General features: G+C 34.3%; 1 protein-coding gene across 7 annotated transcripts in view; it reads right to left on the reverse strand.

Moving 5' to 3' along the window:
- The window catches only part of USP33 (ubiquitin specific peptidase 33), a 42347-nt gene that overhangs the window by 21405 nt on the left and 7086 nt on the right, over window positions 1-13856 (reverse strand). For all 7 annotated transcript variants that reach the window (XR_005106681.1, XR_005106683.1, XR_005106682.1 and 4 more), the window contains 6 exons: window positions 11831-11893; window positions 9162-9314; window positions 6835-6934; window positions 4261-4330; window positions 2835-2948; window positions 2057-2135 (listed from right to left, as the gene is read on the reverse strand). Coding sequence is in view for 4 of the 7 variants with exons in the window: in XM_037403779.1 (XP_037259676.1) it covers window positions 2057-2135; window positions 2835-2948; window positions 4261-4330; window positions 6835-6934; window positions 9162-9314; window positions 11831-11893 (579 nt within the window). In the remaining 3 variants the exon portion in view is untranslated. The remainder of the gene's footprint in view (window positions 1-2056; window positions 2136-2834; window positions 2949-4260; window positions 4331-6834; window positions 6935-9161; window positions 9315-11830; window positions 11894-13856) is intronic.

Genomic DNA, 13856 nt, shown 5'->3' on the forward strand with positions numbered 1-13856 from the left:
AAAGAACGAGAAGGTAAATTCCTCTGTCCCAAGTCTAATGTTCAAAAGAAATTTCATTTCCAGGCCACACACTTGTTTCCTGCATCTGTTTCTTGCATGTCACAAGTAACCTTGTCATACAAGTTTCTCCCAGAAATGCTTCAATTCCCAAAAAGTTTACTTCTACAAAATACTGCCATAGCTTAGATGAATGATAAATGTAACTGAAGCAACTACCAACAGTGTGGTCAGACTGCAGCTTTGCTGCTAATGGAACATTTTAGAGACAGTTTTTTAAAACTTCACACAGCATCTACAGCAAAGCAACCACAGCCTTGCTTTCATTGGACACCGAAGTACTTCATTAAAAAGTATTATGGTGTACTTAGCTTGTCTTTCCAATTGCATCATACTGTCATAATAAGATTTTAATTCTTCTTCTCAAGCCTGGACAAGATTCCTCAACTATCAGTGTTTCCACAAAGAGCTGTTGATTATTACTACTACTCTAATCTGTGTTTGGAAATAATCTTAAAAGCCACTAAATTTCAACAATCCACGCAGCAGCTTGATTCCTGGCAACAGAGAGTATCTAATAAAGCAAGCATGGGAGAAAACAATAGCCACTTCTTGGCAACTACTACTGCTTCTTTTATTTTCCTTTTTGTATTTTGGTTGTTCATAGTAATGATTTTTGCTGCTTAACATTCCCATCCATCATAGCAATTACTTATTAAGGCTCACAACTGCTGACTAGAAAACATTCTTTTTCTTAAAGGCTACAACTATCACGTTTGGGTAATGAAAAAAAAAAGTCATTAATATGTCTATTTCCTGGTAATCCTTTCACACACACAAAAAACCCCTGTGACTCAAACCTCGAGACACATTAACTGATAACCATTCTTCACTGAGCAAAATAATTCCTTTTTCTCCCTGGAGATTGGACATGGCTGCCCAGCTTGCAAGGCTGGGCAACAGGAGAGTGTTGGTCACGAAAGAACTGCTTTGTTTTAATTGCTGCCGTGAAATCTACTGAACATGCAACTGAAGTGTGATCCAGGCAGAAGCTAAAAAGGTTCTCATTAAGTGTTGCTCTGCATGGAAAAAGGCATTCTCATCACTGTCCAAAGCTCTGAGAACGAAGTTGTCATACAGTTTCTTTTTGATTATCAAGATCAATTTTCTACTTTTCCAGAAACACATATGGCTCATAAGAAATTAATGAGTAAATTAAAAAAATCAAATTACTATTTAAACATTTACTTTACAGCTACATGCAGTGTTTCAACATTAAAACATGTTCTAAAACTCCACTCCACAAATACGAAACATGGTAACTGAAACAGCAAAATTCTTCCTTTGAGTAACAGCAGATTCTTGGAAGATATTAGTAAGCTTTTCTAATTACAAGGTTTCAATTTTTCCACTAGTCCAAAAGCTTTTAATGACGTACTGCAAACTGTATGAATGCAGCAAGATACTGTATAAAGAATCAACTGAAGAATGCCTTTACTATATATTAAATAGGCATAGATTATTAAGTTACCAATTTACAGTTCCCACAATACTGCTTACAAAACACACAGCAGCGGATGGTGGTTTTGTTTTGTGGTTGGTTTGTTTTTTTTCTTTCAAAAATACTAAATGAAAATTGGATACTGTGTATTTAATTTATTTTTAAAATGTAACTGGTAGAAGAATAAAAAGATCTATTATATTCTTTTTTATTTTCGAACACATTTATCTTGTTTTCTAGGAGTTAGCAAATATTAGCAGCATTCTTTCACACAAAGGAAAAGTTTCAGATACACATTATTTTAATTTTCTTGAAAAAATGGAAAAGGAATTATTCTCAGAAGTTGCAGGCCTTTCAAGTATTTGATACAAATGAACATAAAACCTGGCTTCTGTTGATGGTTTCACTTCAGCTGATCTACATTTGAAACATGAACTAAAGTTTATGGTGAATTTGCTTTAAACAAATACAGAAAGCATGGTATCTTAAGCATTCGTGTTAAAAATAAGAGATAACTTTATGGCTTAGGCAGATTTAAAAGACATCAGAAAGTTTTACCTGTTGAGAGTAGCCTCGAAACGTTGGATTAACAGTTTTAATTCCTTGAAATAAACCAGTAGGAACAACAGAACCAGGCCTAAATAAAAAGAAAAAGTTTTAAATATATAAATATACATTAAAAAGGAAGCATTTAAATGGAATTTTCTATAATCACTGGGATCATAATTTTCCCTGCAACTGAACTGTAACACATCTAACACCAATAATATTGACCTTAACCAAATGTAATACTGGTATTGAATTATTAACTATACAGTTTTTTTAACATCTGTCATCCAACAGAAACAGAGACTGTATCAGGCCTTTTATGCCATATTTCTTGCCAGAAAATCAGACAACAATTCAGACATATACTTGGCACTATGCACAATTACTGTTTCTTTATTTTTGTACTTATATTTTGAAGTACTTTCTTGGACAGAAATAACAATTTCCATACAAGGAAATAAACTGATAGAACATCGATACAGAATGATTGACACAGAAAGGATAAAGTAGTTCAGCATTTTAAATGTATTTCTGGCAGATATAAACTTATTTTTAAAAGCTTAATGCTACTTTGTATAGTGTTAATCATTTAATTCTTGTCAGATCTTTCTTACCGCAACTTACATCAATTATTTGTCCTATCTTTGGTAGACGTGGAAAAGAGCATGTTATAAGGAGTGTTTAAATCCTGCAAGTTAGTCTTTCCTTCCTTCATTTAGAGATTAATGCCTCCTTCATGACTCTGGAGTTCATTTGCAACCATTTCATCACTAAAATGATGCAATACCTGCTTTTGTGCCAGAGCTCTGTCATCAGCTTGAGGTAACTCTTACAAATTGCTGGTTTCTTATCTGTTCGGGCTAAGCCTCCACAATCAAGAAAAAAGTGTGTCAAAGGTGGGCTGATTAAAAAGAAGAAAGTATTGATTTTTTTCAGGTTGTTAAAATACAAGACAAAATCTGCATTTCATACAAAATTATTAAAAAGTAATACTATTGCATCATTGAACAATTCCATTTCCTACATCCTTAAATGCTGCAACCAAACCTTTCCTAGTAGAATAACTTCAGCAGTACAGCAACACTGTTCCTCAAATACATTCTGACTTTGTTAAAGCACTATAAATGTGTAATGGGATTCAAATTCAAAGCTATTCCTTCTAGCCATCACAGAAGTACATACATACCACTACAGCAACATTCACCATAAGCCCAGTGCATAAATAGCATCTTAAACACATCTTTTCTCTAGAATCCAATAGTGACGCATGATGTTTGTAGGTAAGTAATTTATACTTAAATGATTATTATCTGTTTACTTCATGCAGTGTTGCCAACTCACATACTCCCCTTCAAGCCCCCTTTTGAAGTCACAATCCCTCATAAAGATTGGACCTATTTTTATCCAGGAAAGGAGATAGCCCAGCGTACTTGCAAAATCTGGCATTTCTCAACAGAACCATTTCCTCATGATTAGATGCCTTGTCCACTTCTTTACCTTCCAGAGAGCTTTGCCTCAGTACTCCTCCACCTCAACAAAGGATCTCAGTGAGGTCTGCTTAGCCCTGTATCCTGCCTTGGACTGCAGCCGAAAGCAGATGCATACAGTAAGCATATATGGCATATGCTCAAGTACTGTCCCTGCCTAACCATTTCTAGTGCAAGAATCTTTAGAGTTGGATAGTATTTTTATCTCTCCAGAGTTTGTAGATTTCTCCTTCATGAACTTGTCTGGTATCCCCATGGGATAATAAGAGTTTGTATTCTAGTTTTGCCTAGGATGATTTAGCATAGACTGTCCCAGATGCATTGTTTGTAAGGACTGAATTTGGACCTTTTGATCTTAACGTGTCTCTTTTTTTAATTAGGATTTATTCTTATGCATTTCCTTTGACTTCTTCTGTAGCAGTAAAAATAAACAACCCACAAATTTAATAGCTTTTATCAGATTTTCTTCCAGTTTCTAGAACTGCATATATTTTCACTTAGAACAGTGAGGAATTAGAAAGAAACAGAGAAAAAGCTGAGTAGCCCATATACCACAATACTTGTTTTTCCTATCAGTGACACAACTGTTTGTAGTACGTAAAACTGAGATTAAACAAATACATGTCTTATTCCATGGTAGTGCAGCCCTTCAAAATCATTAAGTCTGTCTTCAGAAACTGCATGTATAAGCAAATATAAAGTTACATTTACAATCATTTTCCTTACCAGTTGGAAAGAGCTTGTAAAGCTGCATTCATGTAACAAGTGTTTCCAATATTTTTTAATCCTGTTAGACCTGAAAAACACCATAAATATTCAGTGAGTCTGTTAATCCAATACAAGACATATTAAGGAAAATACTTCCTAGAAAATATGTACTAATTCAAATACTCATGTAACACTTCTGATGCCAATTATGATGCAGAGGTGTAACTAGAAGAAACAGAGGACTCCTAAAGGAATACTAATCACTAGAAGTAGTAATTAAGTGTTTTGATCTTGGCTGACTAAAACACTTCAGACAATTAGACTGTATTTATCTTATAACTTTTGATGTTTTATGACAGCTGCAGATTGTAATTTAAAATATGTTTTTCAATATTTAAGTTTTACTTGAACTTAATGATTTACCTGCCCAGTTAAATTGTTGCCACGCTGCATTTGTAACTGTTAAGCATTATCACCAAAAGCTTCTCAAGGAAGATTTCATTCTTTTGTCTCAAGTTCATGCTAGTAGTCAGCAAACGTTTGCACCAAACGTTCAAAATCTACTCAGCATGTGATTACTCCAGAATCAGAATTATAATTTGCTACAACCAGTCTTTTTCTATGTCAATTGTATACCCTTAGTTTTTATACACAGACTGCTCAGTTTAGATTTCCCAACAGAATTTATTTTCAAGCCCAGATTGTTTACTTTCTTTACTGATATCCACATATAGTTTTTCCACACACATAAAAGTTACAATTAACATATATTCTTTCAGTGATTATGGAGTCATGAGAAACACCCTTTAAACATTTGAGGAGAGGCTACTTAAACAAATCATAACTATTGTATGATCTCAATTTTAAAAAACTAATCTGAAACAATTGCTATTCATAGCTACTAGAGTATTAAATTAATGAAGTAATTAATTTCAAAATAAAATTGGTTTTGTATGAGAAAACAACTAACAATTTATAAGCAAAGAATCAGTAAGACTGGAAAAATTAAATTATTCAGCAATCAGCATCATGGGCTCTATGCAATCCTTGAAATATAGGAACTACCCTGATCGTCTTAGTCTGTGGCAGAAAAATAAAACTTATGAAGAAAATGCTTTTACATCTAAAAAACTGTATGAATTGCTTCAGTTGAATTTTCTAATACACAGAAATCCATCTTTAAGTTTTACAAGGTTCTTTATCTGTCTGAATGGAAATATAGTCCAGCTTCTCGCATCTGAACCTGCATTCTGCCCTTCCAATTTCTGTTACAAAAAAAGAACAATCCTTCTTACGGAAATTGGAAGGTAAGAAAAGTCATAGGATTTTTATTTTTTTTTTTTTAGCAGCAGAATACATAACAGAAAGATACTCCTACTGCAGTTTTCTGGCCTGCAGTGTTGCAAGTAAAGTTTTTGAATAAACTTCTTTTCTTGCAAAGATATTTCAAAAGAAATTTTAACAAAGTTAAAATGGAGCTAAAGTAGCTTTTTCCTTTAAATTTGAGAAATGTATTAACACAGTCATATCACTGGGAACTTTATTGCAATTCTACTTGTATATTACTTCTATACAAATTCCATTCCCAAAAATATTAATACGACAAGATACACATCTACACGTATTGGTAGGAGAAACTAACTCTGAATAAAACACACAGTTTAATGATTTAAGGGCAGATGGCAAATTAGTGGGGTGGTGACATATCCAGAAAGACTGTGCCAGACAACAGAAGGGGGAAAGCAGTTATTTTGGCCAATGCCAGCAGACTTAAGAGAAAGAAAGCTGGTAGTAGATGAGTAAAGGAGAAATGAGATCCATAAATTAGAATAACTCTTTTATCTTCACTGATGGAAAACAAACTGCCTTGACATATGCATCAGTATCTCAAAAACGATAGCTCAACAATCTGCTGGTCAGATTTTCAGAGAAAATGGTAGTTAGAAATATTTTCTTTACTAACACACACACATAACCTTTTTAAAATTATCAATACCAATTTGAGATTTGTAAGGAATAATAATTATGTTCTTATGGAATGAGAGATTAAGGCTTCACTGTTTGGGGTTTCATCTACTCTCATCTTTACAATAGTTTAATATTAGTAACCTTGGGGGGTTACTAAAGGTGGGTAACCTTTTATACCAGAAAGTTGGCAGTGCATGAAATCCATTACTGAGAAGGCGACCACAAAAACCCAAAAACCCACACTAGGATACTACAGGCTCAGAAAAGGGTTACCCAAAATGCAGGAAAGCATTCAAATCAGAAACCTTATAGGACAGGAGAAAACATTAGAACAGATTTATAAAAAATTACTTTTACCAGAGTGTCTAGAACACCTGCCACATGTAACAGGAACATGCTTTCTTATTTTTGTTGCTGCTTGCATGGGTGCACATTTATCACTGCAGCCTCTCCTCTGAGGGGAAATAAAGATTGCTGCAATAAAACTGAAACTAAAGATTGTATTGGGAGCAGAATAGGAAACGGTTCCACTTAGAAGAGAACTAGCATATAGCTGGAGAACAGATGTAGAGACATACACATGTAATAAATGGGCAATAAAGCACTGGATTTTGCTTTTATTACCTCTAGTCTTTAACTCATCTTCTTCCACTTCTATATCTAAGTCATCAAATACAGCTGCTAGCGGAATCTTCAGCGTGGGATTACTAGGTATTTTAAAATCCTTATAAGGAAAAAAAGAAAAAAGTATATTTACTTGTATTTATTGATTTTCCCCTTAATTAAGTTTACATATAATCTCACCAACAAATCCACAAACTAAGAATTATTTGAATGCATTTTGAAATCTCACTGCACAAAGTGAGACTAGGATTCCACAGCTACCCCCAAGGCTTACTAAGAAAAGCCCCATGTTTTTGTTTTCAGATTAGCAGTGACAACATCCGGTGATTTTATGACAACAGCTGAAGAATCAAAACAAAGCAAGTTATAGTATTTCCTTCCCTTGGATAACAAACAGTAAGCCAGCACTGAAAAGCTAACACAGTAGTCATCACATAAAAGTTAGTGTACGCATTTTTGATATGCCACCAGATGGCTCACTACATTTGACGAACACAAACTGCTGGAAGCAAAACGTAGAAAGAGAGTAACAAAGTATTAGGCAGGCAGACATTTACCACATTACAAGATCTTTTTGTGCACATAAATAAAAATTCTAAACAAAATGTTCACAGACTTTCTAAGTTCTACTGATTTTTCTGTATATTATACCCATTTACTTGGAAGATTAAAACAGTTTAAGTTCAGAAGTCTGATCCCAGCTGTACATCAAGCCATCAGAATTTCTGAACAACAAAGAAAAAAATACTCCCATGGTACTATTCCAATTGAGTTGTTGGCATTTTATGAGAAAACTATCAGATTTTCTTCATATTAAATACTACGCCTTGAAGTGAAAATATTAAAGGATATTTCCTCTCCACATACTTTGAAAAACTACCCATCTTTCTGTGCAACACAGTATCTCTTCCACTCTATGACTCAAGCAAAACCATTTTAGAATTACTGTACTTGAATTTATATCAGTTTTAACTGAGTTACTGTAATTTTTATACAAGTACATAAAATAGGCAAGATAGAAGCAACACCTTTTTTCATATACATGCATTATGCCAAACAATTATACCTAAGAAATTGCAGCATAACTTTCTCCAAGACAACACTTATCTATAAAAGATATTAGAGAACAGTACTGATGCCAGTAACAAGGAGAAGATAATGAAACAACAAACCAAACCTAAACAAACCTTGTTAAAACTGCAGAAGCAAATAGTGTATTTAAAAATTCTGTTTAACCTCTGTTCTCATTTTTTTTCCTCTAAGCTGTCTCCAACACTAGTTAATGCTTTATTCATCATCTTACTCTTCAGTTACTATGTTAATTGTTAATAAATGTGAAGTTAGGCACAGCTAAGCACATTTTATAAAGTCTTGTCTTTGACAACATAATCATGTAGAACACTACAATCTTAAGCCTGTGACTTACTCAACTAATATAAACTTCCCAGATACTGGCCATATTTTTCTCCTGGGCATATTTATACTCCTTGGCAATCTTAACAGCCATTGCGTACTAATAGCATTCTCCTGATTTCTAGTTTGATACATATTTTTCCACATGAATCTAACACAATGTATTTGTGAATCTAAAACAAAATCACACACATATACAGAACATACCCAGGTTACTACTGCTTTCTTAGTAAATTCTTGCATAGTAGCTAAATTTGTAACTACTCAGGAGTGTTTGTGTGTATACCACTCCACTGGGAAAATTTTCCCACCCACATATACATACACAGAAATCAAGACCTTTTTGGTCATTTATCAACACTGAAAACTAGATATGTTTAAACCTCAGAAACTGTTACAGGAATCCATTTAAGCGTCTTATATTACTAGCTGAATGAGGTTAATGATTAGCATATATTTCTCTAAAAGTACTGCGGTTGTATGAATGAATTTGTATCTCGGGTAAGTATCCAAAAACACATACTAAAGGCATTCTGCCACTTCCTGAAAGTTCGTCAGCAATTACTGCAATGAGTTCTGTAAACAACATTTTCAAAAACTGACAGAATGGGGAAGTACAGATGAACTATTCCAATCCTGTAACCTTAAATTTTACCGTGCTTTTTCTGTACCTTACATTTTATTGCAGATTACAAACAATTAGACAATAAGATTAAAAAAGCATTCTTAGGAAGCATGCAGTACACAGAAACAGAACACAGAAGCTAGACACCATCTTTTAAAAGAAATTTTATAAAAATAGAGAAAGTAGTTCAGCCACAAGAAAGGAGGAAAAGGCCGTCTCTCACTTGAGAGAAGACACAGTGTTTACCACAAGGCTGCAGCTGCCTTTGTTTCATTGGGTTAAAAAATACCTGCACACTATTTTCTTGTGCTTGGTGAGACAGTCTTGCATTTGGTAACGGAGAATGAGATCCTAATTTTCTATCCAGGAATACTTCCTTACTACAGGCATAACACCAAACACGGAGCGTAGTCAGGTTGACAGTTAGGCAGTGTTTCGTCTCCTAAAACAGAACAAAAGCCAAAACTGTGATTCAGAAATTTGGAATAATTAAATATTGCTACATGATGCAAGCTCCAAGATCTTTCAACAATGAAACAAATATGGTAGAATATTAAAAAAATACCAATTAAATTACTGAAATTAAGCACGAACTATCCAACACTCAGTTTTAGTACAAGTCACTCAAAATAGCAACAAGGTACAATCAGAATCTAAGCTGTTGTCATATCTGATATATGACAATTACTCTGTGTAATTACAAAAATAAGAAGAAAGCCTATTGCCAGAAGCATTACAATGTACAACAAACCAATTTTCCAGGAATGTCTGCTACTGCTCATAATGGCAGCTGACTGCTCTACATTAAAGGCAGCATTTATTTCTGTTGGTTTGCTGTAGGAAATTCAAGCTATTTAACAATCAGAAGAGTAAGGTAAGACTTTTAGTTCAGTTACAGCAAGAGGTGCTCATAGGAAAATAAATATTCTAGACTATTAGTTCTCTTGCTGACAACTTTATCCTGCGAAGCAATATAAAAATTTGACAGATCAAGAATATTTTACAGTTCTAATCTTTCTTTCTTTAACCTCTTTGCTTACTATAAGATTGTGCATACAGTTGCTTTCATCTTCCATGTATTTCCACCAATCCTTCCTGTATTTCTTCCTTATATGTCAGCACCATCCAGGTTTATAAGCAATGAGGGATTTGCTAGAAATTAGGAAAATACTACAATTTCTGCAGGATGCCCAAGTTCCTCCTCCTCTCATTTAATAAGGCCTGGTACAAGAACAAGGCTTTTAATATAAAGTGTGGGCTACAATTTCATTAAGTAGCCCTCCCCCTGCTAAAAAAACATCAGAAACATCAGATTATGTCAATATCTTGGACAATTTTAATCATGAGAATATGCTTGATTCTGCAGCTTCAGCTGCATAAATAATTACAAGTCTCTAGAGCAACAGCTTACTAGTTTTCTTGAAGTGGGGACAATGAACATGATTTGTGGCACCGTCAGCCTTGAGGCAGTGTCCACTACAGGAGAGTGGACTGGAGTAAGCACAAATAAACTGATTCACGTCAGCCTTGTTTCTCCCATTTTACTGACTGTAATGAGGTTTTTACTGGGATAAAAAAAAAAAAATCCAGAAGAGGACTTACTATCCAGAAGTTAAAATTAAGTAACAAGAAAATTAAGACAAAGATGTCACCGACAGCAACCAAACTACCCATTGTCTTTCTCTTACCTGGCAAGTACATATCATTGCTAAAACAGCACGTAAAGCAAGAATAAACCACCATAGAAAGCCAAGAGGTACAAAATTGTAGGTAAGAAATTCAGAGGCCATCTGTTCCCCAAATGCACTACAATCAGCTTATTAATCTATTGTAAAGGCTGTAGAACTGTGATTCAGCTTAAATAGCTGTCAAAAAATACCACATTTATAAAGATTTATATTAATACATTATTGATTTGTTTAAATATGCACTCCTTTCAAGGCCCTGCTTCAAAAAAGAATAAAAAATGAGGAGTCGTGGTAAAATGCAGTCAAAGCTTACTTCTTGTAAAACCCTGGTATATACTATTTGTTTGTTTCAATATTTACCAGGGGTGGGTTTTTTAGTATTTTCAGAGACCAAAAAGTGCTCAGGGAGGAATCTTAGATGTATTTTCTGACAGACAAACAGAAAATTGGTGGCAAGAATTTCATTTAATTTTGGAAAGTCAGCAATTCTGAAATGACATGTTCATAAAACTGCCATCCCATCTGTCCCCAGTATATTTGCTAAGAGAGAATATATCTTATTTGTTTTGTTTTGGCAAGTGTTCCACTGGCACACGTGTATGCACAGAACATACAATGAATTTAAGACTGGAACAGATGCACTCAAGCTGTCCAATCTTGCCAGAACTTGGCATGCTGGGAACACAATGCACATACTCCACTGCTCCTACCAAGCCGGACCCAAAATCAGGACACTGCATGAAAGGATACGCTCAGCTCAGTCACTTCTTTATCTGTAGCTACTGGAACAGGGAGCATAATGCAGAAATAAAGCACCTTTTCCCAGTAATTTATACTTCCTATTTTACAGCTGTTCAGCTCCCATCTTCATTAATCCAACTTCCCTCCTCTCACCCACCAGGCAGCCACAATCTTCAAAAGTTAGACTGAAGCAGTGAAGTACTACATACCAGCTGAAGTACTCAAGAAGCCTTTTGTCCATGCATCTTCAAAATCATCAGTAATTGTTCCTTTTTTAATTTTCACCATGTTCTTTTAAGGAGTGCAATAATGCCAGAATTACATAAACAATTATGCAGCTGCACAAAGACTGTAAACTCATATACCCCTAAATTAGTAAGACCTGCTTCTATAGATGAAAAACAATCATAGCTAATCAAATTTCCAATTATGCTAACACAAGTTATTGACTTCACTAAAATTAGTCTAAAAAGTTCTCCAACTCTACTCCACTGCTTCAAGTAACTGTATGACTAGCAAATACACATACCTGGGAATGGGTGGTACTGTGATCAACATGGGATTCACCACAGCCAACATACGTACACCTGTTCTGTTGAGCAAGATATGAAGAAGTATACAGAATTAAAAAATGGTGTCAAACAGGTTTACAGAATAGGAACATACTGCCAGTCCCTTTAAAATTCACTCAGATTTCAAACTTGCAGAGTCCTACACAAACAAGAGACATGCACAGTTAAGTATTAAAATAAGTATCACCTAAAGCAAATAAGAATGCTGCAAGATTTAACTCAACTCTTTTCACTGGTGGGCGGTGTAAGATATTTAGTTGTTTGGAATATAATTGTTTGGCCATTTTGATGTATTTATTCAGGTTAAGGTCAACATTTATTTTTTACAATTCCTGATTTAGTAGATTGTTACAGAAAATATGAAGTTAGCCCAGTGTCTGAAAGACTGAATTGCAACAGCCTTGGAACATGACACATTTATACAAAACTGCCCCTATGCGCCTATCTGCAGTGCCTACTTATCAGTGTTACTTCACAATTCGTTGTTTTTTCACTTTTACATAAGAGTTTCCAGCACTACATGGTTAAGTACTTACTACATTCCAGTTATAACTTGCAAAATAACTGTTGATTTTAATTGTGCCAATTGCAAAACACATTTGGCTGAGTTGAGTGTGGAATCTTGCAGCTGCCAATCTTCAAGCAACTTTCATTAATTCCTCATTTGCATGAGTCAAGACAACCACATAAGAGGGTACAGCATATTATCTGTATAACGCTCCAAGCATGTTAATTTATACAATCAAATAGCAGCTGAACACAGTCAATTTTCTATATTAAATTATCACAGATACTTGTTAAATTACAGATAGTTAACATGCTGGTATCTCACCACGTTTTTCTACTGAAAAAGGTGAAGGCAAGATGCCAATTCATCCAAGAGGAGATACATCACAGCATGACAGTAAGTGTCCTACTGCAATTACAAAACTCTCCTACGGAAATGTTGGTATGAAATTGAGTTTTTCAGTAACAGTTTAAGAGCACTGAGTGAGAAATAAAAAACATGTTTTAAGCTGTGACAGCATTTCCCCACCTGCCAGGCTGATGCATCCCTGAACACCTCTTCCTACTCCCAAGAGGGTTTTTATATGTAATTAAACTTCCAGACATCTAACAAGAAGTCATTAAACACTGTTTATTTCTCTCTTCTTTTCTATCTCTTATTGATAGAAGGAGCAAAATAATCTGATCTCTTAACTGTTACCATAAACCACTTGAAAGGAAACTACTGAAGCAGGTTTTTTTAAAATACTCATACATACACTTAAAGTTTGGCATCTCAGCCTAGACTATATTCCTGACAAGACTTAGACAAAAGTTGCCAAAAAATGAAAACAAGCCTATATAGTAAAATTTCAATCTCTGGAAACAGCTGAATGTCTGAAGAACTCCCAAGACATTTTAAAAACTAAATTAGCTACATACTTTCCTGTTGGTATCATAGACCAATGAGAAGCAACACTTTGAGCTTTTTTTTTTTTTAACACACTGAAAATCATTGATTTTGTAGACAGCAAGCATATTTAAGAAATAACTATATCCAGGGTAGAGACCATGCAAAATTCTTACAAAGTCTGAAGAACGTTTATACAAACTTCTACAAGTTTCAAAATAAGGGTTTTTTTCTTTATTTTACTTAAGAATAAAAAAAAAACCCAACAGAGTATGTATTTCTATGCTGTAAAAAGTCAGCACTCACTGCTGGATGTTATTACTACAAATGCCAAGAGGTGCTTATTAAAAGTAACTTAATTCAGGAATAATATAATATCTTAAGACCTAAAAAATATCATAACTCAAGAAGAAACCTTAATGTGCTACCTTCTTATAAAAAAAAATCATTTTAAACACACTATTCTTAAATTGCAAGAAGTATGTACCTGATAGAAGGTAAATAATTTTAAAAACAGAAAACTGCACAATAGGTTATACTTTTAAACAACAATTTAAAGAAACTAAAGAAGTTCATTATAGTTGTTT

This window comes from Falco rusticolus, chromosome 11, assembly GCF_015220075.1.
Source record: "Falco rusticolus isolate bFalRus1 chromosome 11, bFalRus1.pri, whole genome shotgun sequence".
Taxonomy (NCBI): Eukaryota; Metazoa; Chordata; class Aves; order Falconiformes; family Falconidae; genus Falco; species Falco rusticolus.